Source organism: Engraulis encrasicolus, chromosome 22, assembly GCF_034702125.1.
Source record: "Engraulis encrasicolus isolate BLACKSEA-1 chromosome 22, IST_EnEncr_1.0, whole genome shotgun sequence".
Classification (NCBI taxonomy): domain Eukaryota; kingdom Metazoa; phylum Chordata; class Actinopteri; order Clupeiformes; family Engraulidae; genus Engraulis; species Engraulis encrasicolus.
Window position 1 is genome coordinate 14,489,239 of NC_085878.1, and position 21,501 is coordinate 14,510,739.

The window sequence follows — 21,501 nt, forward strand, 5'->3', positions numbered from 1 at the left end:
CCTCTTTTAACCCTCGAGCTTTTCACCAGCTATGACACTTGAACAAAAAACGCATCTTATTCACAACTAGAACTGCTCTTTTTTTGAGTAAGCTGTTTACTGTGAAAAACTGAGAGCATACTATGGGGGAAACAGCTGTGCACTTACAACCTAGTTAGGACTAGTGCTGGTGCATCAACCCTGACAGACAAAACAATAGCTGTTGTACATAACAATAAAATTACAAGAAAATACTGAAAAATATCAGATGTGCCGTGAACCACTGTGCACATATTTGGATCGAAACAGAAAAAAGCACGGCTCACTCATAAATCCCAGTAGAGCATGTTATAACACATACATAAACAATAAGACAGAAATTCCGTTCTAGACAGGACAAGACCAAACCTCGAAAACATGTACTTTCAACAGTGGCATGATTGGCAAAATGATATCAATTCAGAATCTGATATTAGAACATTAAATAATTTACTACCAACGCATGTTACTTTGTTGAAAACAACAAAGAAACTGGCCTTCCGCTAACGCAAAAGACACACAATAACTGCCTAGAAGGGGCTAACGGTACTCACGTGTGTGCGCAGCTTGCAATACTGACAGGTTTATGATAGACCTCCAAGCAAATTGGACAGGAGAATTGGCTTTCAAGGCTTTCCCCAGGTGCGGCCGCAGCTGCCCCGTTCTGTTGCTGATGCTGATGGTGATGCTGCCTGAGCTGGGCAGCCGACACAAAACTGCGGAACATCGCCATCATGAAAGCGGATCTCTGTTGGCACTTCGCTCTCGATTACGGCTACACTGTAGTGTAGAAACACCGCTGCATCGACCGATATCTCATCCAATGTAAATCCGTATGTAGAAAGAATCGTCGAAAGACGAAAAGAATTTATCACAAATTAGATACTGCTGCATCTGTTCGATCAGACGTGTAGTGCTGCTCAGTTGAGAAGACACGCCGGAACGCGAAAGAAGTAAACATTACAAGACAGCTTTAACAAAACCGTTTAAATTAGCTCCAGCCACCTAGTTGTGTGGGTCTTGTAGTTCAAAGATAGTCGGACCGAATGCCGTCCTCTCGTGAAATAACTACATTCCCACACGCCTTTGCTCAGTACCTTTAAAATTCCGCTAGGTTGCGCTAGTGTAGATAATTTCTTTTCATTACAACGCTGGGTATCTAATATTTAACGTAAAAATAACAAAACACACTAAATTCGGAAGACAGTGGCATATGTAAATAAACTTGTGGCGCTAATATATGGCACTAACAGTCACTGTCAGCAAAAATAACAACATTTACAACATGAGCTTCGGAGCGTCCAGTCAAAACAATACGTCATCAAAAATGGACAGCCAGTTCCTCACGTGTCATTTTCCTGTGGTCGTGGAGGACCAGTCTAGACAGGTTGACTAGTGAAATTATTAAATGTTCTTATCTATGAGTGATAGTTCACTGCTTACTGTTAGTGTGGCATAGTACCAGTATTTCTAAGGGTATTTAGACTAACTTTAACGAGTATATCTTGAAACAGGAAACGATATACAAACTTCAATGGTCGTCCACTGTGTTGCTGCTAACGCATAGTTAGCCAGTGCTGTCCATTTCATACCGTTATGTTTCATTTGTGAATAGCAACAGGACTCCATTGCACAATAACCATGTGTCAGGTTGACGAAGAATACAGTGGTCTTTTGGAGAGTCGGTCCCTGTCAGGGTGAGTACGGTAGCATGCCCACTCTGCTGGTATATTGGTTTGATACTCTTTTGTATGGATGCAGTATACCACTTCTGGTTGTCAGATGTCCACAAGAAATGTACCCAAACCGCTTTCCCTGGATAACAAACGTATCCTACATGGCACACTAGATTGTACAGTAGCTATGTGCATCCACTCCACATAACAGGGGCAGGCTTACGGATGTTGTTAGTTGTGACATGGCTGCATGCAGAGTGGTGATATTACCGCTAAATGATTATTGTTTGCCGTCTATTCAGGGTTTCAAAGAAGTGTATGAAATGCAAAGAAAATACAGCAGCGCTGATCATCAGAGCCGGAGATGCGTTTTGCAGGTAAACATCTTTCAACACTTACGAGACACTGTGTAACACATGGATTACATGAACTTAGAAATCCCTTACGTGTGTGCGTGTGTGTTAATTTCTTGTCCATCAGTATGTTTCTCTTAGTGTGTGTGTTTGTGAGTGTGTGTGTATGTGTGTGTGTATTGTAGATGTCTTGTATCAGTATGTTAGTTTTTCTACTGTGTGTGAGTGTGTGTGGTTATGTTTGTGTTATGAGTGAACGTGTCAGAGAAAGTATGTAAATTCATGTATGGGTCATTTCACGTGAAATCAGACACTTTGGGACCCGACCGACCCGGATTTCGATCATACTTGGTGTGCCTTTTCAGTAGCAAGGTAGCACCCCAGAACTGCATTGGTTTGAATCTGACACTAATATTAAGGGAGAAACAGACTAGGAAAGGTTCACATGTGAGGGTAGGACACTATACATTCAGCCTTGAATATATCAGTCAGTGTTAGTCACAAAAAGATGCCTGTGGTGTTGTTTGAAAGCTCTTTTCTGGCTCTACATATTACACAATCACCTTGGAATACAACTACTCTCAGAATATGAATTATGATAAATTGAAAAATTAAAAATTGAATATCTAAAAAACTCCTTGTCCAAACGTAGCCGGCAATGTCATGAGCAGCACCTAAAATGCTGGTGTTCGGTTTGTTATTCATTTCAGAGAGAATTTGACTCACAAATATGGCGTCATGCAGACCACTTACTAATAATATGGTAATACCATAGTAGCATCACATGACAAACAAAAACAAAACAAAAATGGTCAGTGTCCATGGTCCCAGGTTTCAGAAAGGTTTCAGATGTCCATTTATACACACCAAATGATGATATGTGAATGTTTGAACATTCCTTCTCTGTGTACCTGTGCCATCTTCCCTTTACCGTACTTTAAAGAGATAATCAATGGCTACACTCTCATTTTGTACTCTACTAGTGCATTTGAAGCAACAGCTGTGTCTTTTGTAGATAATGTATAAGTACGTCCCGTTGCAGTTACAGGTTCCACTACCAGAAGCACATCCTGATGATCCATGACAAGTGTATCTGGTCTGAAGGGAAAAGTGAAGGATGGAGATGGCCCATGAGGATGCAGGAAGTTCAGTTTCACCTCTCCAGTGCTTGGCATACATTCCTCAGCACATGCTAGCCACCAGTTGCCATCATATACAGCTACAACATACCCTTTGATGCTTGAAAATGTAATACATTCCTTTACTGAGCTCACTCTTTCAACTCTGCCTTCTCTGAATGCTCATAATGGCCTAACTTCCACTGTGTCCATTGACAATGGGCAGAAGCTGTGTAGTTTTTGAGTACCTGGAATAGTTCTTGCAGATTCAAACCTTTTCAACAGGTTCTCAGCTTCATGATGGTACATCTCTGTTGTGGCAAACTGGCAATGGATGTTCTTGACATTATCCTTGACAAATTCAAACAGTTGGTATGGCGTTACAATTTAATTGTCAATAGGACGTTGCAAACTTGCTCGTGCAGCAAGCCATTTAACTGTCCCTCCAACGCCATCACATGGACCTTTGCCAAAGTGCCACTCTGCAGGTATGTGAAAATCTGCCTCGTGGTGGCACAAATTTGTTGTGTTTTTAAGGTTCTTATATTGTGCAGGAAGTCTGCAACGTCCTATTGACAATTAAATTGTAACGCCATACCAACTGTTTTAATTTGTCAAGGATAATGTCAAGAACATCCATTGCCAGTTTGCCACAACAGAGATGTACCATCATGAAGCTGAGAACCTGTTGAAAAGGTTTGAATCTGCAAGAACTATTCCAGGTACTCAAAAACTACACAGCTTCTGCCCATTGTCAATGGACACAGTGGAAGTTAGGCCATTTTGAGCATTCAGAGAAGGCAGAGTTGAAAGAGTGAGCTCAGTAAAGGCTGTATTACATTTTCAAGCATCAAAGGGTATGTTGTAGCTGTATATGATGGCAACTGGTGGCTAGCATGTGCTGAGGAATGTATGCCAAGCACTGGAGAGGTGAAACTGAACTTCCTGCATCCTCATGGGCCATCTCCATCCTTCACTTTTCCCTTCAGACCAGATACACTTGTCATGGATCTCAGGATGTGCTTCTGGTAGTGGAACCTGGAACTGCAACGGGACGTACTTATACATTATCTACAAAAGACACAGCTGTTTGCTTCAAATGCACTAGTAGAGTACAAATGAGAGTGTAGCCATTGATTATCTCTTTAAAGTACGGTAAAGGGAAGATGGCACAGGTACACAGAGAAGGAATGTTCAAACATTCACATATCATCATTTGGTGTGTATAAATGGACATCTGAAACCTTTCTGAAACCTGGGACCATGGACACTGACCATTTTTGTTTTGTTTTGTTTTGTCATGTGATGCTACTAGGGTATTACCATATTATTAGTAAGTGGTCTGCATGACGCCATATTTGTGAGTCAAATTCTCTCTGAAATGAATAACAAACCGAACACCAGCATTTTAGGTGCTGCTCATGACATTGCCGGCTACCTTTGGACAAGGAACTGGCCATTTTAAAATATGAGTTTTTTAGATATTCAATTTTTAATTTTTCAATTTATCATAATTCATATTCTGAGAGTAGTTGTATTCCAAGCAGGTGATTGTGTAATATGTAGAGCCAGAAAAGAGCTTTCAAACAACACCACAGGCATCTTTTTGTGACTAACACTGACTGATATATTCAAGGTTGAATGTATAGTGTCCTACCCTCACATGTGAACCTTTCCTAGTCTGTTTCTCCCTTAATATTAGTGTCAGATTCAAACCAATGCAGTTCTGGGGTGCTACCTTGCTACTGAAAAGGCACACCAAGTATGATCGAAATCCGGGTCGGTCGGGTCCCAAAGTGTCTGATTTCACGTGAAATGACCCGTATGTTTTTATTGCTCTGTGTGTGTAGGTGATTTTTGTCAATGTCTTATATGTTTGTGTAGTTTAACTGCACATAAAGGGTCAAACACAATTTTTAAACTTATGTGCTAACCCTGTTACATAGATTTTTGACAATAAAGTACACTTGACTTGACATTATCTGCAAAGATAGAGCTTTTATCAACTGTCATCATGATTGATTCATGCTTTTACTGTAAACGTGATGGGCAGACATTGTACTTGTGGGATGTTGTGTCTCTGCAGGAGTTGCTTCAAGGAATATTTCATACACAAGTTCCGTGCCATGCTTGGCAAAAATCGTGTTATTTTTCCTGGAGAGAAGGTAAATTTGGAATCTACAATAGCTCTAGCCATGCTATGGATATCAACAACAAAGTTGAGCTAAATAAATCTCCAACCCTCTTTGTGCCTTAAAGGTTCTCCTGGCTGTGTCTGGTGGATTGGCATCAAGTTCGATGTTAGCCCAGGTCCAAGAGGTAGGCCTACGTACCATATTGAAACTGTGCTTTACAACGTTTGCTTGGCTCTCACAAGAGGCCTTGACTACCTGTGTAGCAAAGACTTGTCAGCCCACAAGTGCCGGCACAAGCCAATTTGAAGGTGTCTGATTTTTTTCCTACAGACTACTGAGGCTGCCAAGCGAATGCACATTTGCAATGAGTCTATAAGAAATCAGTAATAACCATTTAATTGACTGAGTTTAAGGTTGCATAGTCCCTCTTTAACATTGTTAGCTGGAAATGTTCTCCATTGATGTACCGTAGAAGGCGATGTGTTGATTTTTTGCATTAATCAGATCCACTTTCTTCTGTCTTTCAGGGTTTGAGTCGAGAGGCACATAAGAAACTGCGGTTTGTTCCAGGGATTGTGTATGTGGATGGTGAGTCAGCTGCTGACAGGCAGGACACAAAATCGGGCATCAGACTTCGATGTTTGTATCTCCCAGTGCTAAAATTGAGTAACAGTGCACTTACATGCATCTAGTTGTATTTTTCTTTGAACTGTACAATGCTCTAGTCTAAAGCATAGTATTTTTAGACAGAGGTCGTTTCAGACAGAACAGTTCTGAGTTTCCCATTTCTGATGTTAAACACAGCAAGAGACTTGCCATTTTGTAGCAAGCAACACTTTCCAGCCATATGGTGCATACTATGATATGCAAATCTACCTGAAAATCGAAACCAAGTGACAGCAAAATATTTCAGAATGGCTCTGTAGCAAAGGCCCCCATATTCGTCGTAAATAACTTGTCATAATGGGTGTTTCACATATTCTACCATTAGAAGTTAGACACAGAACATAAACTTACATAGTGGGGGTGGGCTGTAGCAAATTATTTTATTGGTGAACCAAAGGAATTACCGAGTTATGGAGCTTATGAGACTAGTCAAGTGTTCCGGGCACAACTCACTTCTTAGCTCCCACTGGCAGTTGATCATTGTAGCTGGCAAAATGATGTAAGACAGCGTGCCATGAAACTGATGCCAATAAGCTGCTGGCATAGTTTGACTCTAAAAAGTTAGTAAACTTCCCATTCTACTTCCCCTTCCTGAATTCTCTCTGACATTAATACAGCTTTTAGCAGGTGTTTTTCAACGAAGCCTTATATTGCAATATAGTATACCAAGATACTAAAAGTCATATTGTTCTATTTTATGCACTGCCATAGAGATTGAGTGTTTAAGATCTCTTTGGTCAGTGAAATGCCTTGTGAAGTGCAGTTGATGTGCGCAGGCAGATGTGCCTTCTGCTGAGTGGTCTTCTTGTCCTCTTGTCTCCTTCATTTTCCCTTGTTGTCCATGTTTCATTTGCGTCTTCTCCCTCCCAGGACTGATGTTATTTCATAGACATTAACATTAAAGGCAGCTTTTCTGCCTTGAGGAGACATACCATATTAAACATTTGTTTTGATTGGTGGCATGCTTGTCAGTGCATCATCATAGGTGTTCTGTATTTTCTAGTCTAGTCTTTCGTTATTCTCCTGCATCTCTCCACTGTGTCTCATATCTTATTCATCTCCGCTTCATGTCCTCTGTATTTAATCCTATCTCCGTGTCCTCTTCCTGTCCTCCCCACCCGCTCCTGCAGAGGGGGGTGCCAGTGGTCAAAGTCCGCAGCAGCGTCAGCAGACGGCTGGCCAGCTGGATCAGATCTTCCAGGCCAGCGGATTCCCCTATCACATTGTCCCCTTGGAAGAGGTGAGTGAGCTGGGCCGCTCCTATCGTCTCAGCCCCCTCTTCACTGCTCTGGTCTGCTTCTCTTGCTCCGTGATTACAGGGACCTTGCACTGACTGTGAGATGTTATTTCCGGTAATGTTTGTCTGAGCTTTGATCAGGCCGATCTCTGATGCACTGTCCCATTTGTTTCATCCCGTCTATTTTTGAACACAAGCTGCTACTACTACTGCTCCTGCTGCCGCTACTGGTACTGCTGCCTACTTTGTGTCTGTTTCAGTACGTTGCATCAGCTAAGTCAGTTCGTTGTTGCCTGAATGTCGCGACTGGCATCTTTTGTTGTGTTTTATTTATTTACTGCCTGTGCTCGTGATGCTCTGACTTGATTATCGTCTCAGATAATGCAGTTGATACAGTTATTCTGGAGTAAGTCGCCCAGTTCCCTACTCGGGCCCGTCAGCAAAAAAAAGGAGAGAAAAGTAGAACCTTCTGCCAAAGGTCATCCAACTCTCCGTAATAATAGAAGTTGGAGAGAGTCTTGAGTGATCCATGGGATGGAGTGTGGATAGTGCATCAATTTATGGAACAGTTCTGCTGACTCTGAAGGCCTGAAGAAACACCCAGCTTAGGAACTGACATGTACTGTACAAGTTCTTTGCTTTAGAGGAAATTGTTTATGTTGCGGTGTGATGGAGTAGAGCTACACTCGAGTAGATAACTTATCCCTGCACAACAGTGTTTTTCCCCCCGCTAACATAAGTTAGAAGAAAAGTTTTCTCCATCATCTCATTTTGTCCGCGTGAACAGATGCAGAACAAGTCTCTTGTTCCCCACAGACAGCCAGCTGATTTTGCTGTGTGTGTTTGTGGCAGGAAACCCAGCGAAGCGTTACGAAAAGCACCTTTTCTAGCAGGTCACCGCTATATATACACACTCGTGCAACGCATGAATTAGCAAGATAATTAACGTTCATCACTCTTCTTGGCAGCCACTTTCAGGACGGTGTACAGTAAAGACACTATAGGCGAGCACAGATTTTTGTGCTGAGTGATGACAGGGCTATAAGAAGCTACTGATGTTGAGTGATGGTGAGTGATGTCCTCTTCTTGTTCTGCTGTTAGGTGTTCACCCTTCCCAGCTCTGTCCTGGAAGCTGCGTCTGCTGCCACTTCACCACATGGCTCATCCACCAACTACAAAGCTGCAGTGGACAAGTTCATCCAGAACGGGGGCGATGCCGTGGGAGGCCACAAAGCAAAGACACCCGGAGACTCCTCACTAACAGATGCCGTTTCGGACTTACACATGGACGATCGGCCGTCCTTTCTCCCTCCCGCCGACCAAACGCAAGCTCTAGAAAGACTCTTTGCCTCGGTCAAGACGCTCACAGCCAAGGAGGACCTCTTACAGACTCTCCGGTAAAAAACCTCATTTGCGTTCACTTCATCCCCAGCCAGTTCATGGGCTTGGTGATTCATAAGCATCCACACTCTCTTATTGAATGAAGAGTGCGGCGGCAGCCTTTTGATTACATATTTATGTGTCCCCATAACAAAGCGGCATTAGTGTTGCTGTAATGGATGGGGGTTTGTCATGTGGGGTGCTCCATCATGCCTGGCTCCCACGCCTGCCTGCCTGCCTGCCTGCCTGCTTGCCTGCCTGCCTGTCCTACTCGTCTCTCTCTCTCTCCCGTTCCACTTGTGCCTCCTCACACCTCCACACTCCGACATGGGGGAGGTGTCATAATCAACGCGGCTGGTTCCATCTGCTGCCGTATTACACATACACACATGCCTTCATACATGCATACAGACGCGCTCACACGCTCGCACACGCACACGCATACATTATAGACAGGCACACACACACACACACACACACACACACACACACACACACACACACACACACACACACACACACACACACACACACACACACACACACACACACACACACACACACACACACACACACACACACACTGACTGCTCCAGGGGCCTTGGCAGCAGAGAGAAGAGAATGCCGTTGAGTCATGGAGCAGACCACTTGTCACATGTCTGCGTCAATTCACTCTTTTTTAATCTCGTGGAAGTACTCGAAAGAATCTATTTCCCCCCTTTTCAGGCCTACCCAAACCACCAAGCACTTTTTATTTGTGTTTGACGTCAATATCCCATTTTTGTTTCTTGTGGAAGTACTTAAAATCCTATACACACACACACATCACGCATGCACCGACACTCTTTGTTCTGTTTCTTTTCTCTTTCTCTTCCTCATCTCATGTCTGAGTCATTGGTGAGCAGCCGGCGTAGGGTTGGCTGGCTGGCTGGCTGGCTGGCTGGCTGTCTGGCGGACCCCAAATCAGTTGTGCGTTTGGGTCAGTAGCTCAGTGGGCGAGGCGCCAGACCTTAATAATGGAGGAGCTGACACACGCTGGCGTGAGGGGAATAGGTCTGCCTGCCTGCTATGGATTTTTCTGTAATTTAGCTTCGCTCCTCTCCGCTTCCCATCTTGAGTTGTGCAGTTACTATGCACGCTCATGGCTCTCTGTGTGTGTGTGTGTGTGTGTGCGTGCGTGTGCGTGTGAGAGTTAAGTCATTCTCAATTTTGTGTGTTCGTGTGTGTGTGTGCGTGGCAGTGCCCACATACAGGTATTCTTGAGTCTAATGTGTGCACATTTGTTCCTTTACAAGATGGTTCATGCATGGTTACTTCCCGATAACAGAAACCATCTACAAAGTCAGTCACTAGTCGGACAAAATGAGAAACTTCGTGTCAGCTTTCTTCTTAACTCGTTTTCGATTGGCTGTGTGAAATTGAATGAACACATTATCATTGTAATCAGGGCTCCAACCCTGAGCTTTTCCACAATGTATGTACACAGTCTTGTGTATAACCCTAAACTATTTATGGTGATGAAACTAGCAAACATCACAAATATTGTATCATTATACATTATACAATATACATTATATTGTATCCCTTGATGATAAAAAAGTAGAGCATGGCATTTATTCTAGTATTTGGCAGCCAGTATTACTGTTGAGGGTAATTGGGTCATTTCACGTGAAATCAGACACTTTGGGACCCGACCGACCCGGATTTCAATCATACTTGGTGTGCCTTTTCAGTAGCAAGGTAGCACCACAGAACTGCATTGGTTTGAATCTGACACTAATATTAAGGGAGAAACAGACTAGGAAAGGTTCACATGTGAGGGTAGGACACTATACATTCAGCCTTGAATATATCAGTCAGTGTTGGTCACAAAAAGATGCCTGTGGTGTTGTTTGAAAGCTCTTTTCTGGCTCTACATATTACACAATCACCTTGGAATACAACTACTCTCAGAATATGAATTATGATAAATTGAAAAATTAAAAAGTGAATATCTAAAAAACTCATATTTTAAAATGGCCAGTTCCTTGTCCAAACGTAGCCGGCAATGTCATGAGCAGCACCTAAAATGCTGGTGTTCGGTTTGTTATTCATTTCAGAGAGAATTTGACTCACAAATATGGCGTCATACAGACCACTTACTAATAATATGGTAATACCATAGTAGCGAATCACATGACAAAACAAAAACAAAAACAAAAATGGTCAGTGTCCATGGTCCCAGGTTTTCAGAAACTAAGGCAGATGTCCATTTATACACACCAAATGATGATATGTGAAGTTTGAACATTCCTTCTCTGTGTGCCTGTGCCATCTTCCCTTTAACCGTACTTTAAAGAGATAATCAATGGCTACACTCCTCATTTTTGTACTCTACCAGTGCATTTGAAAGCAATAGCTGTGTCTTTTGTAGATAATGTATAAGTACGTCCCGTTGCAGTTACAGGTTCCACTACCAGAAGCACATCCTGATGATCCATGGACAAGTCTATCTGGTCTGAAGGGAAAAGTGAAGGATGGAGATGGCCCATGAGGATGCAGGAAGTTCAGTTTCACCTCTCCAGTGCTCGGCATACATTCCTCAGCACATGCTAGCCACCAGTTGCCATCATATACAGCTACAACATACCCTTTGATGCTTGAAAATGTAACACATTCCTTTACTGAGCTCACTCTTTCAACTCTGCCTTCTCTGAATGCTCAAAATGGCCTAACTTCCACTGTGTCCATTGACAATGGGCAGAAGCTGTGTAGTTTTTGAGTACCTGGAATAGTTCTTGCAGATTCAAACCTTTTCAACAGGTTCTCAGCTTCATGATGGTACATCTCTTGTTGGCAAACTGGCAATGGATGTTCTTGACATTATCCTTGACTGACTCCCTTGAACCAGGAACGTTTTTAAAACTATAGTTTTGTAATTCAAGATGCTATTCAATCATTTCACTGGAACAACCAGTGCAGGCCACAATCCATCCATTTGTATGCTACTACCAAGATCAGTTGAAACTGGGAAAAAAATCTGTTTTGTTGTTATTTCAGACTGCAACATTCATGATACAATTGCTGTACATCTGTCTCAGAAGCTCCTAATTCAGTTCCTCAGTGACACTTCATCAATGACAGAACATCCAAAGAAGATCCTATATTTTTTCTGATGGCTGTGCTGCACAATATAAGAACCTTAAAAACACAACAAATTTGTGCCACCAAGAGGCAGATTTTCACATACCTGCAGAGTGGCACTTTTTTGCCACATCACATGGCAAAGGTCCATGTGATGGCGTTGGAGGGACAGTTAAATGGCTTGCTGCACGAGCAAGTCTGCAACGTCCTATTGACAATTAAAATTGTAACGCCATACCAACTGTTTGAATTTGTCAAGGATAATGTCAAGAACATCCATTGCCAGTTTGCCACCACAGAGATGTACCATCATGAAGCTGAGAACCTGTTGAAAAGGTTTGAATCTGCAAGAACTATTCCAGGTACTCAAAAACTACACAGTTTGTCAATGGACACAGTGGAAGTTAGGCCATTTTGAGCATTCAGAGAAGGCAGAGTTGAAAGAGTGAGCTCAGTAAAGGAATGTGTTACATTTTCAAGCATCAAAGGGTATGTTGTAGCTGTATATGATGGCAACTGGTGGCTAGCATGTGCTGAGGAATGTATGCCGAGCACTGGAGAGGTGAAACTGAACTTCCCTGCATCCTCATGGGCCATCTCCATCCTTCACTTTTCCCTTCAGACCAGATAGACTTGTCATGGATCATCAGGATGTGCTTCTGGCAGTGGAACCTGTAACTGCAACGGGACGTACTTATACATTATCTACAAAAGACACAGCTATTGCTTCAAATGCACTGGTAGAGTACAAAATGAGAGTGTAGCCATTGATTATCTCTTTAAAGTACGGTAAAGGGAAGATGGCACAGGCACACAGAGAAGGAATGTTCAAAAATTCACATATCATCATTTGGTGTGTATAAATGGACATCTGCCTTAGTTTCTGAAACCTGGGACCATGGACACTGACCATTTTTGTTTTGTTTTTGTTTTGTCATGTGATGCTACTATGGTATTACCATATTATTAGTAAGTGGTCTGTATGACGCCATATTTGTGAGTCAAATTCTCTCTGAAATGAATAACAAACCGACATTGCTCATGACATTGCCGGCTACGTTTGGACAAGGAACTGGCCATTTTAAAATATGAGTTTTTTAGATATTCACTTTTTAATTTTTCAATTTATCATAATTCATATTCTGAGAGTAGTTGTATTCCAAGGTGATTGTGTAATATGTAGAGCCAGAAAAGAGCTTTCAAACAACACCACAGGCATATTTTTGTGACTAACACTGACTGATATATTCAAGGCTGAATGTATAGTGTCCTACCCTCACATGTGAACCTTTCCTAGTCTGTTTCTCCCTTAATATTAGTGTCAGATTCAAACCAATGCAGTTCTGGGGTGCTACCTTGCTACTGAAAAGGCACACCAAGTATGATCGAAATCCGGGTCGGTCGGGTCCCAAAGTGTCTGATTTCACGTGAAATGACCCAATTATAACAAATACTTTTATCATAAAATCATGTCAGTCATGGGTGAGCGGTTAGGGCGTCAGACTTGCATCCCATAGGTTGCCGGTTCGACTCCCGACCCGCCAGGTTGGTGGGGGGAGTAATCAACCAGTGCTCTCCCCCATCCTCCTCCATGACTGAGGTACCCTGAGCATGGTACCGTCCCACCGCACTGCTCCCCATGGGGCGCCACTGAGGGCTGCCCCCTTGCACGGGTGAGGCATAAATGCAATTTCGTTGTGTGCAGTGTGCAGTGTTCACTTGTGTGCTGTGGAGTGCTGTGTCACAATGACAATGGGAGTTGGAGTTTCCCAATGGGCTTTCTTTCACTTTCAAAATGCCAATGATTGCTCCACTACATGGAGGAGCAATCAAGGCACGCAAGCGGGGCGAAGAAATTGAACTTGGCTGAAAAATATGTAATGAGTAGCAGTGATCGCAAAGTGGTAACCAATGACATTCCTTGATGTGACATTGGAAGATGGCAAGTAATAGGAATGTACATGTACCTTAAAATGTTCAGCAGTCCCGTAGGTTCACATTATACTTCAATACTGCTAGCCAAATAAGTGTTATCATAATTCATTTGTTGGCCTTGCCAATTTAACGTCTCCAACTGACGTTCAGAACACGCACACTGAAAGTGGTGGTAGCGATTGGAGGCAGGAGCTAATACCGCATATTGTATGTAAAATTGGCATTAGAGAATTTAATTAACAATGCAAAATGTGTAGTATCTCCAAGAGCATTTGGCTGTGTCTAAAGAGCCTGTGTGTCTGTCTATGTGTGCTGGTGATCAGGCAGCACCTGGTCCTGCAGGTGGCGCGCCAGAGGGGCTACTCCAAGGTGATGGTGGGGGAGAGCTGCACTCGGCTGGCCATCAAGCTGCTCAGCAACATCTCCCTCGGACGAGGAGCCGCACTGTCCATGGACACGGTGAGAGGAGAGCTCATACACCTGACTACTATCACACTCACTTCTATAGTCACCCATTTACTCAACTATTCATTCATTCATTCATCCTTTCATTCATCCATTCTCTTCTTAATGAATGACATAACTTATCCATCCATCCACCCATTCCTTAATACCTCGCTAATTACTAACTACTACTACTACTACTACTACTACTACTACTAACAAATTAGTTTATTTATTCACTCACTCACTCATACTCTGCTACTTGCCAGCCCAAGCTAACCCGTGATCGGTAATGCTTTTCCCTATGGCTGTATCTGTGAAGTGTTCACTCTTTTCCTGTAAAGTTCACCATTGGTGAGGTACATTGTTTGCGTATGGTCCCAATGTGATGGACTAGCAAGAGGGAACATTTCTGGTTCATGTTGGTTGATCCATTCCCTCTCTGTGGTCACAGGGCTTTGCAGACTCACGCTTTGGTGACGTGGTGATAGTCCGGCCCATGAGAGACTACTCCTCTAAAGAGATCGCCTTCTACAACCGCCTGTTCTCCGTGCCCTCCGTCTTCACCCCGGGCCTGGACACCAAGGTGAGAGGTACAGGTGCTTCAGATGTCAAGTCCAGGTTTATTTACAAAGCCCTTTGAAAACAGCATTCATAGCTGACCAAAGTAGAATTGGCCTTAAACTACACAACTTCAAAACCGTATCCAATTTTGACGTTGGATTGTGCTGGACACATGAAAGGAATCAGAAACGACAATCTTGTCCAACAGTTCTGTCATAAACACTGACATTCTACTCAATATTTGGTTTTGAATAGCAATTGTCAATCATTTGATTATTAATGACTTGTGAATGGACACTCTTTATACTAAAATAAATGTATGTTACACATGACAAGGGAAACTGGAAATTGGGCAATCACTCTCAATGTTGGTTGGAAGGGAAAGCTTGACCGGGATTGTCGTAGTGGGGGGTGTTTTGGGCCGATAGTCGTGTAGTTTGACTGCAGCTTAAGGTAAATGTAAGGTAGAGCTTCAAAGCTCAGTTTGCACTGCAGATGGTGTTAGGATATCTCCTGGGGCTAGCCTGAGAGTCTCCTGGTCCTAATCCAGTTCACTCTCCTCATTAGACACCAAGCCAAGCGAAAAACTCCAGCCTTAACGTCTGTGTAGGCCAGCAAAAAGTCCTTTATCTCCAAGCCTGCCATACTAGTCTGGGACCTTTTTTGCTTTCTCTAGCAAAACAAAGTTGGTTGTACAGAATATGCAGAGTAGACTGTCTAGTGTTGGGAACTGGCTGTGTGCACAGGAGTTTCAGAAGCAGGGCAGCGTAAATTAGGAATTGAATGGAACATGATTTTTGAACAGTCAAATATTCGATATACGTCCAAACTTCAAAACGTTTTTTTTCCGAATACTATTTTAGCCAAGTCACTTTGCGAACACTGTCAGATGAAGCCTAATTAAGTTAGTGTACGCTTACTTGAGTGTGCCTGCGACCTCCCTGCCATCGGAATGAGTGCTCTCTGTAGCTGTATTAACTGACTGTGATTTTCAGATATTAATCGAAGAGTTGTCATTGCCAAGAATTCCCATGCCTAGTGGCTTGTCTCAGGGAAATAAATATGAGAGAGCTGGGGGTGATCAAGGCGATGCGCCCTACACCTTCTCAATCATTTTGAGTGCTGACTTGGCTGAGAGAAGTGTGTGCTTGTTTGCGGTTCGTTCATCTGTGATGTTTGTGTCTGCATATGAGAACAGGGGAACCATGAGTCAACTTATTCTGCTCATCTCTCAGTCTGTATTATCTCACCTCACCAGTGGGTTTCAACAAAGCACTCAGATGGAAAGTCAGTCTGGTTGTTAGGGGTGTTTATTTTGTTCTGTGTATTCCAGGAGAGTAATCGTCAGTGTAAACAACACCTTCTGCGATAGAGGAAGGATAGAGAATTGTGCCGGCATGACTACAGCTGTTGATTGTTTTTATTTCACAGCATGGCTGTGTTAACATCATACAACATCAATCGACATTTTCAAAGTAATGAAGAGAGATTTTTCTTTGGATAGCAGGTGTAATGCCTGCAAGGTGTTTCTCAACAGAAAGCAAGAACAAGAAATTATCTTGGTGGGATGTGGACAAAGATGTGATTGATTTATGTAGGAGAACACTTTTTAATTCCAATTCATTTTCCCCTCCATCCCTTTCCTGGATAAGAATCTGAGGTTGATGTAATGTAATGTATTGTAAATGACCAATACGTTTTCAATGCATTGTTGTACTGTCTTCAGACACATAAAGTAATTATGTTTTCAACCAACAGAACATTAATGGTGAAAAAGCAACACACATTTTAGTTGAAGTGCCTTTCAAAATACCCAAGGACACAGAATGTTTATATCATCAAAAAAAGATGAAAAAAAGCTTCGTCAAAGTGGGTTCTGATTATGTGAAGTCAGACACGGTCCATCCTCCTGTGTGCATCCTCTCCCTCCCGCCACTTACTCTTCATCTCTTATCTCTCCTAGACATCTGATAAAGCCAGCATCCAGCGGCTGACTGAGAGCTTCGTCACCAAACTGCAGGCTGATTTCCCCTCCACCGTCAGCACCATCTACAGGTACAGACACGTCCGACAGACAGACAGACAGACAGTCGGCCTGCATTTCAGACACTTAAGACATCTCGATCGATGCAGTTTCCGGCGCTGTCTGCCTTAGGAAACAGTCCCCGTTGAGCATTTCACTTTATTAAGGCTGCTTTTATTGTGTGGCTAAAAAGGGTGCCAAGCCTGTGTTTAAGGAAAACTTTACTGTTATAATCAAGACTTAGATTGTACCCAACGCTGTAATTACATCCAATTCGGCGGCTGCAAATTGTCCTCCGTGCAATCATTTTGTGTAGCTAGTCGTCTGATATCTCTCTCTCTCTCTCTCTCTCTCTCTCTCTCTCTCTCTCTCTCTCTCTCTCTCTCTCTCTCCTTGGCAGTGTCTAACTGCATGTGAAAGGAAATGGGGGGTGTTTTTACTGTCTGTTGCTCGGCGTCCCTCATTCTTCAGCCTTTTTCGTCTCTCCAGGACGAGCGAGAAGCTCCAGACAGCTCGCACGGGCCAGACGGATGACGGCGTGCCGCCCAGCAAGTGCCTGCTCTGCCTCTGTGCCCTTGACACGACCAGCGTGGGTAAGTGCCAGCCCAGCAGCAAACCCCCTTTTGACGGATCGCATATTCAACAGCGGCCGCGCCGAAACCTCTCCCACCTATAAATTCTAACTGACAATAAAGACCTCGGCCGTGCTGTGCTGTTCGCTTCTGTGGCGGAGGGCACGGGTGACTCTGCTGCTGTGCTCTCTGCACGGCTCTCCGCGTGCCACAGAATGATGTCCTGGGCCAGGCCTGCTGCTTACATAACTTATCGCTTTCACTTTGTCATGCCTTCGTGCCATTCTCCCTTCTCCACTTAGTGATGTGTAGAGGAGGCCTTGGACTTCAATGCCACGTTGCGGGTCTGAGGAAATGTCCCAGGGGAAGAAGCCATCAGGCTTTGATGTATACATGTGTGTGTATACATGTCTGATCTATCAATCAAAATCAATATGTATTTATTTAGCTCAGTATCACAACTATACAGAAGGCCTTATCAAATCATGCAGATGCAAGGCAGGGATGCTTTTCAACTTGAGCTTGAGCCGTCTTGTCTCTGTTTCTCCTGTAGATGGTTCTCTTCTTAGCCTAGCATTGCCATCAGCTCTGCTGCCTCTCATGTGCTGCCTGAGCTTGGTGTTTTGGTTGAACATCATCAAAACAATTTTAATTTAGGGTCCAGCAGGTCTATACTGTTTTACAGTCCTTTCACAAAGATTGTAAATGTCTTTGAATCTATTAATGGCCAAGGACCTATCTATCTCACAAACATGCTCCAAATGTGCTGTCCACCCAGACTTCTTAGACCTGCAGAATCACTCAAACTGGTTCAACCCACCACTCACACCAAACGGGGAGAGGCATCCTTTAGCTTTTATGCAGTGAGACTCTGGAACGTCCTTCCCTTGCACATTCAATCTGCATCCACCCTACCCATTTTTAAATCCAAACTCAAGACCAAGCTCTTTGCAGATGCGTTCCTCTCATTCACACTTTGTTTTCACCATCTTGTATTTTGTCTTGATTCCATATTTGCATGGTTTAATTTTTGTGTTGTTTTTGAAGCATATTGGGATTGCCTTTCTGTGTATGAGAAGGGCTATACAAATGAATGTGATTTGACCGTTTCCAAAAGGATCATTGTTGGGGACCCAACAATGCTGGGGGACCCAGTCGGGTATTTTAAGAGATTTTGAATTCTGCTCTGTAAAACAAGCACTGCTGCTCACACAACTAATCCCTTTTAACTGTCTCATGCCCTCATGTCATCCCCCTTTCTTTCCCCTCCTTTCCGGATGTGCAGAAGAGGCCTCGGCATTCAATGCCACACTGTTGTCTGAGAGGCTCTCACAGGGGAAGAAGGTATACGGTGTAGACCAGACAGCCCAGACCGCTGCGCCACACCCGAGCTCTGGGTCAGCGGGTCAGTGCTGCTCCTCAGGTGGAGGCTCTGGGGAAGGAGGCTGTGGAGGAGGAGGAGGAGGAGGAGGAGGAGGTGGTGGAGGCTCTGGGGAAGGAGGCTGTGGAGGAGGAGGAGGAGGAGGAGGAGGAGGAGGGGGAGGGTGTTGCTCCACTCCAAAGTAAGTAGCTCTAAGAGCCATGAACTCTTGACACACCACTTCAGTTTTTTTGTGTGCGTGTTGGGCATTGGATTGGGGAATATTATGTGAAAAGTTGAAGAACCACAGCTATACAGTATATTGCACAAAAACTATGAATATGAATGTCACGGAGATGTAATTGGGTTGTATAATGTAATTTACTGTTGAGGATTGCAGGCTGGAAGAGGCAGAGTGACTCATGGCAAAGTGAAGTAGAGGTACAATGTTGCTGATGTCCTGCTTGTGTGTGATTGTTTTTTTTTCCTCCACAGGCCGTCTGTCAGCAGTGATCTGAAGAGTCTGTTGTGCTATAGCTGTAGGCTGACCATCAAAGACATGGTGAGACACCCGACTTTAACACACCAGCCGAATCCATCTTCTCTCCTGTTTTATCATTTTAACCAGAGGCATTCAGTTGCTTCTCTTCCCCACCATCTCTGACAAATCCTGTAACTTTTTTTCCCCCTCTGCTCCAAACAGACAACGGTGGAGACGCTGCCTTTGTACATAGCGAGTGAAGCAGAGAAGCGGCAGAGAAGGTGAGTTGAGTTGTGTATCCCTGTGGTGCTTGTGCTTATTAGAAGACTGTAGCGTTCAGACATCTTGTAATGCATGCAGACTGGAGACAGTGGGGAAAGACATGGCTTGGGTTGCGTCTGCCATCGTTTGGCTGCGGAGATGTTAAGTGGGTGTGTTTGTACAGTTTGTCGTGAGCAAATAACATTCTGTCGTTCCATCTGTTGTTCAGTCATCACAATCTCCCGTCCTCGCCTTCAATCTTGTCTTGTGTACATTATCATTTTGGCAGTGCAAAGCACAGTTGCTGTTCATAAATGTCTTGAGAAGATTGATTAAATGAATTGACTTAATGGGATGATGAAGGATGTCCTTTTCAGTTTTACTTGAGAGAGAGAGAGAGAAGAGAGAGAGAAAAGACGTAAAAATCAAATGTGAAGTGGTGTTTGTTGTCCCTGTCTTGTCTCGTACTAAAGAAAGACGAAGAGGAAGGGGAAAAAAAGAATCCTGCAGTGATGTTTGTACTGTCGTGGTGTGAGTTTTCTAAGGGCTGTTTGATTTTCCTGGCGTCTTGACTAGGGTGGAGATGAGGAGGGAGATCAGTGAGTTCCTGCTGGGTGAAGATGAAGACGAGGAGCAGCCGTGCTAATTATGACTCAGCACCACCACCACACTAAACTCCTCTTGCCCAGAATGCTTGCACCATTAATTACGTCTTATTTAGATCATTATTTTTTTTTATTATTCGCTGCCTGGATCCTTTTTATGTACTTTTGTCACGTTTCAGCCAGGCCTAAAGCAGTGGGTTTGCAGTCTGTTTGCTGCATACTCAAAACCTGTTATTTATTTTCTCAATTATGCTTTTAATGATGCACATTTATAATGAATGAGTGAATGGCATGCAGAAAACTAATGCTTCTGTCTGCCAGCCTTGTTGTGATGAATAAACCAGAACTTTATTTAAATGATGATTGTTATTTATTGGCAACATGTGCAGCATTTATTTTTATTTTTTATTCTGTTTTGTTTTCTTTTTTATTTCGTCTTTAATCACAGATATGAAAATGTCATAGAATTTCCCTTTAGAATTAACCCTTGTAACAGTCTGGTTACAAGACAAGAAAGGTAGCAAGGACACTTTCAGGAAATATGATTTTTTTTTATGTCTAAGCAAAAATCAAAATATATGTGTCTTGGTTGGACATCATAAAAACAATTTTAAGTTAGTGTCCAGCTGGTCCACGCTGTTTTACAGTCATTGTCCAATATTGAGGCACAGTAGTAGTGATTTGGCTATTGCAGAAAACATTTACCAAATAATAAAATGCGTTACTGAATTCCAGCATGACAGTTTTCCCAAAAGACCATTGCTGGGGGACCCAACAACGCATTCCAGTCAATATCAGCAGAATTACTTGTAAGAAGAGTTTGCTTTGTAGTCTGTAAAACACGCTCTTCCTTTGCCAGGAGAGGAAAAAAACAAGTCTTTGTCCCCTGACATCTTTGGTTATGTCAGTATAATTCTAAAGCCAGTTACAAAGAATATTGTAACAATGTACTTCCATCCAACACCTTTAAACATTCTGTAAACAGTTTTCGATGTAAAGAAATATAAGGACATCTGTATTAAACTAGTGTTTGTTACTATTGGCAACAAAAGGTCCTTGTCTGATCGACGGCTCTGCTGAGCCTGAAATCTCCCGGCAGTCTCCCCTCAGACAGAGAGGAAGAGACAGACTGCTCTGCTCCAGTCATAGGCCTGTGGGGTGGCCTGCCTTCCTGGGGCTCTGCTTGGCTCATCCATTCACACAATTGGACGTTTCTGGCAGTGAGGCTCTCCATCTGCCAGGCCCGACACATGGAGGATTACTAAGGGATGCAGCAGGCAGGAGGCGTGTGCAGCTCCAGTCCTGTGGGAACGGGGGGGAACGGAGGAGGAGGAGGAAGGGAAAGGAGTGGGAGGGTGATAAACGAGAAGCCCTGGACCACATATAACACCAACCCAGGAGCTGGCCAACTTTATCAGGCCAGGTCAACACACACACACACACACACACACACACACACACACACACACACACACACACACACACACAGTGCAGAACTGCAGGGCTGGCTGCCACCACTATCACTTCCCCGTCCCTGTGTCCTTTCCTCC

General features: G+C 43.4%; 3 protein-coding genes across 4 annotated transcripts in view; 1 reads left to right on the top strand and 2 right to left on the bottom strand.

The window, feature by feature from the left end:
- The window catches only part of LOC134438965 (E3 ubiquitin-protein ligase RNF166), a 34,636-nt gene extending 33,606 nt beyond the window's left edge, over window positions 1-1,030 (bottom strand). For both annotated transcript variants that reach the window (XM_063188717.1, XM_063188716.1), the window contains exon 1: window positions 573-1,030. In XM_063188717.1, the coding sequence (XP_063044787.1) occupies window positions 573-754 (182 nt within the window). In that variant the 5' untranslated portion in view covers window positions 755-1,030. The remainder of the gene's footprint in view (window positions 1-572) is intronic.
- Window positions 1,031-1,368: 338 nt separating this feature from the next.
- Window positions 1,369-20,308, top strand: ctu2 (cytosolic thiouridylase subunit 2 homolog (S. pombe)). Its single transcript, XM_063189221.1, has 15 exons — window positions 1,369-1,715; window positions 1,997-2,071; window positions 5,252-5,330; window positions 5,425-5,484; window positions 5,828-5,888; window positions 7,097-7,206; window positions 8,305-8,600; window positions 13,965-14,100; window positions 14,540-14,671; window positions 16,613-16,704; window positions 17,162-17,265; window positions 18,530-18,806; window positions 19,100-19,166; window positions 19,308-19,366; window positions 19,923-20,308. Exons 1-15 carry the CDS (start codon window positions 1,660-1,662, stop codon window positions 19,990-19,992), a joined length of 1,674 nt encoding a protein of 557 aa, XP_063045291.1. The 5' UTR covers window positions 1,369-1,659; the 3' UTR covers window positions 19,993-20,308.
- piezo1 (piezo type mechanosensitive ion channel component 1 (Er blood group)) overlaps window positions 20,299-21,501 on the bottom strand; it is a 128,807-nt gene continuing 127,604 nt past the window's right edge. Inside the window, exon 52 of the mRNA XM_063188700.1 lies at window positions 20,299-21,501. This exon is cut by the window's right edge and continues 651 nt beyond it. The gene's annotated coding sequence lies outside the window, so the exon portion shown is untranslated.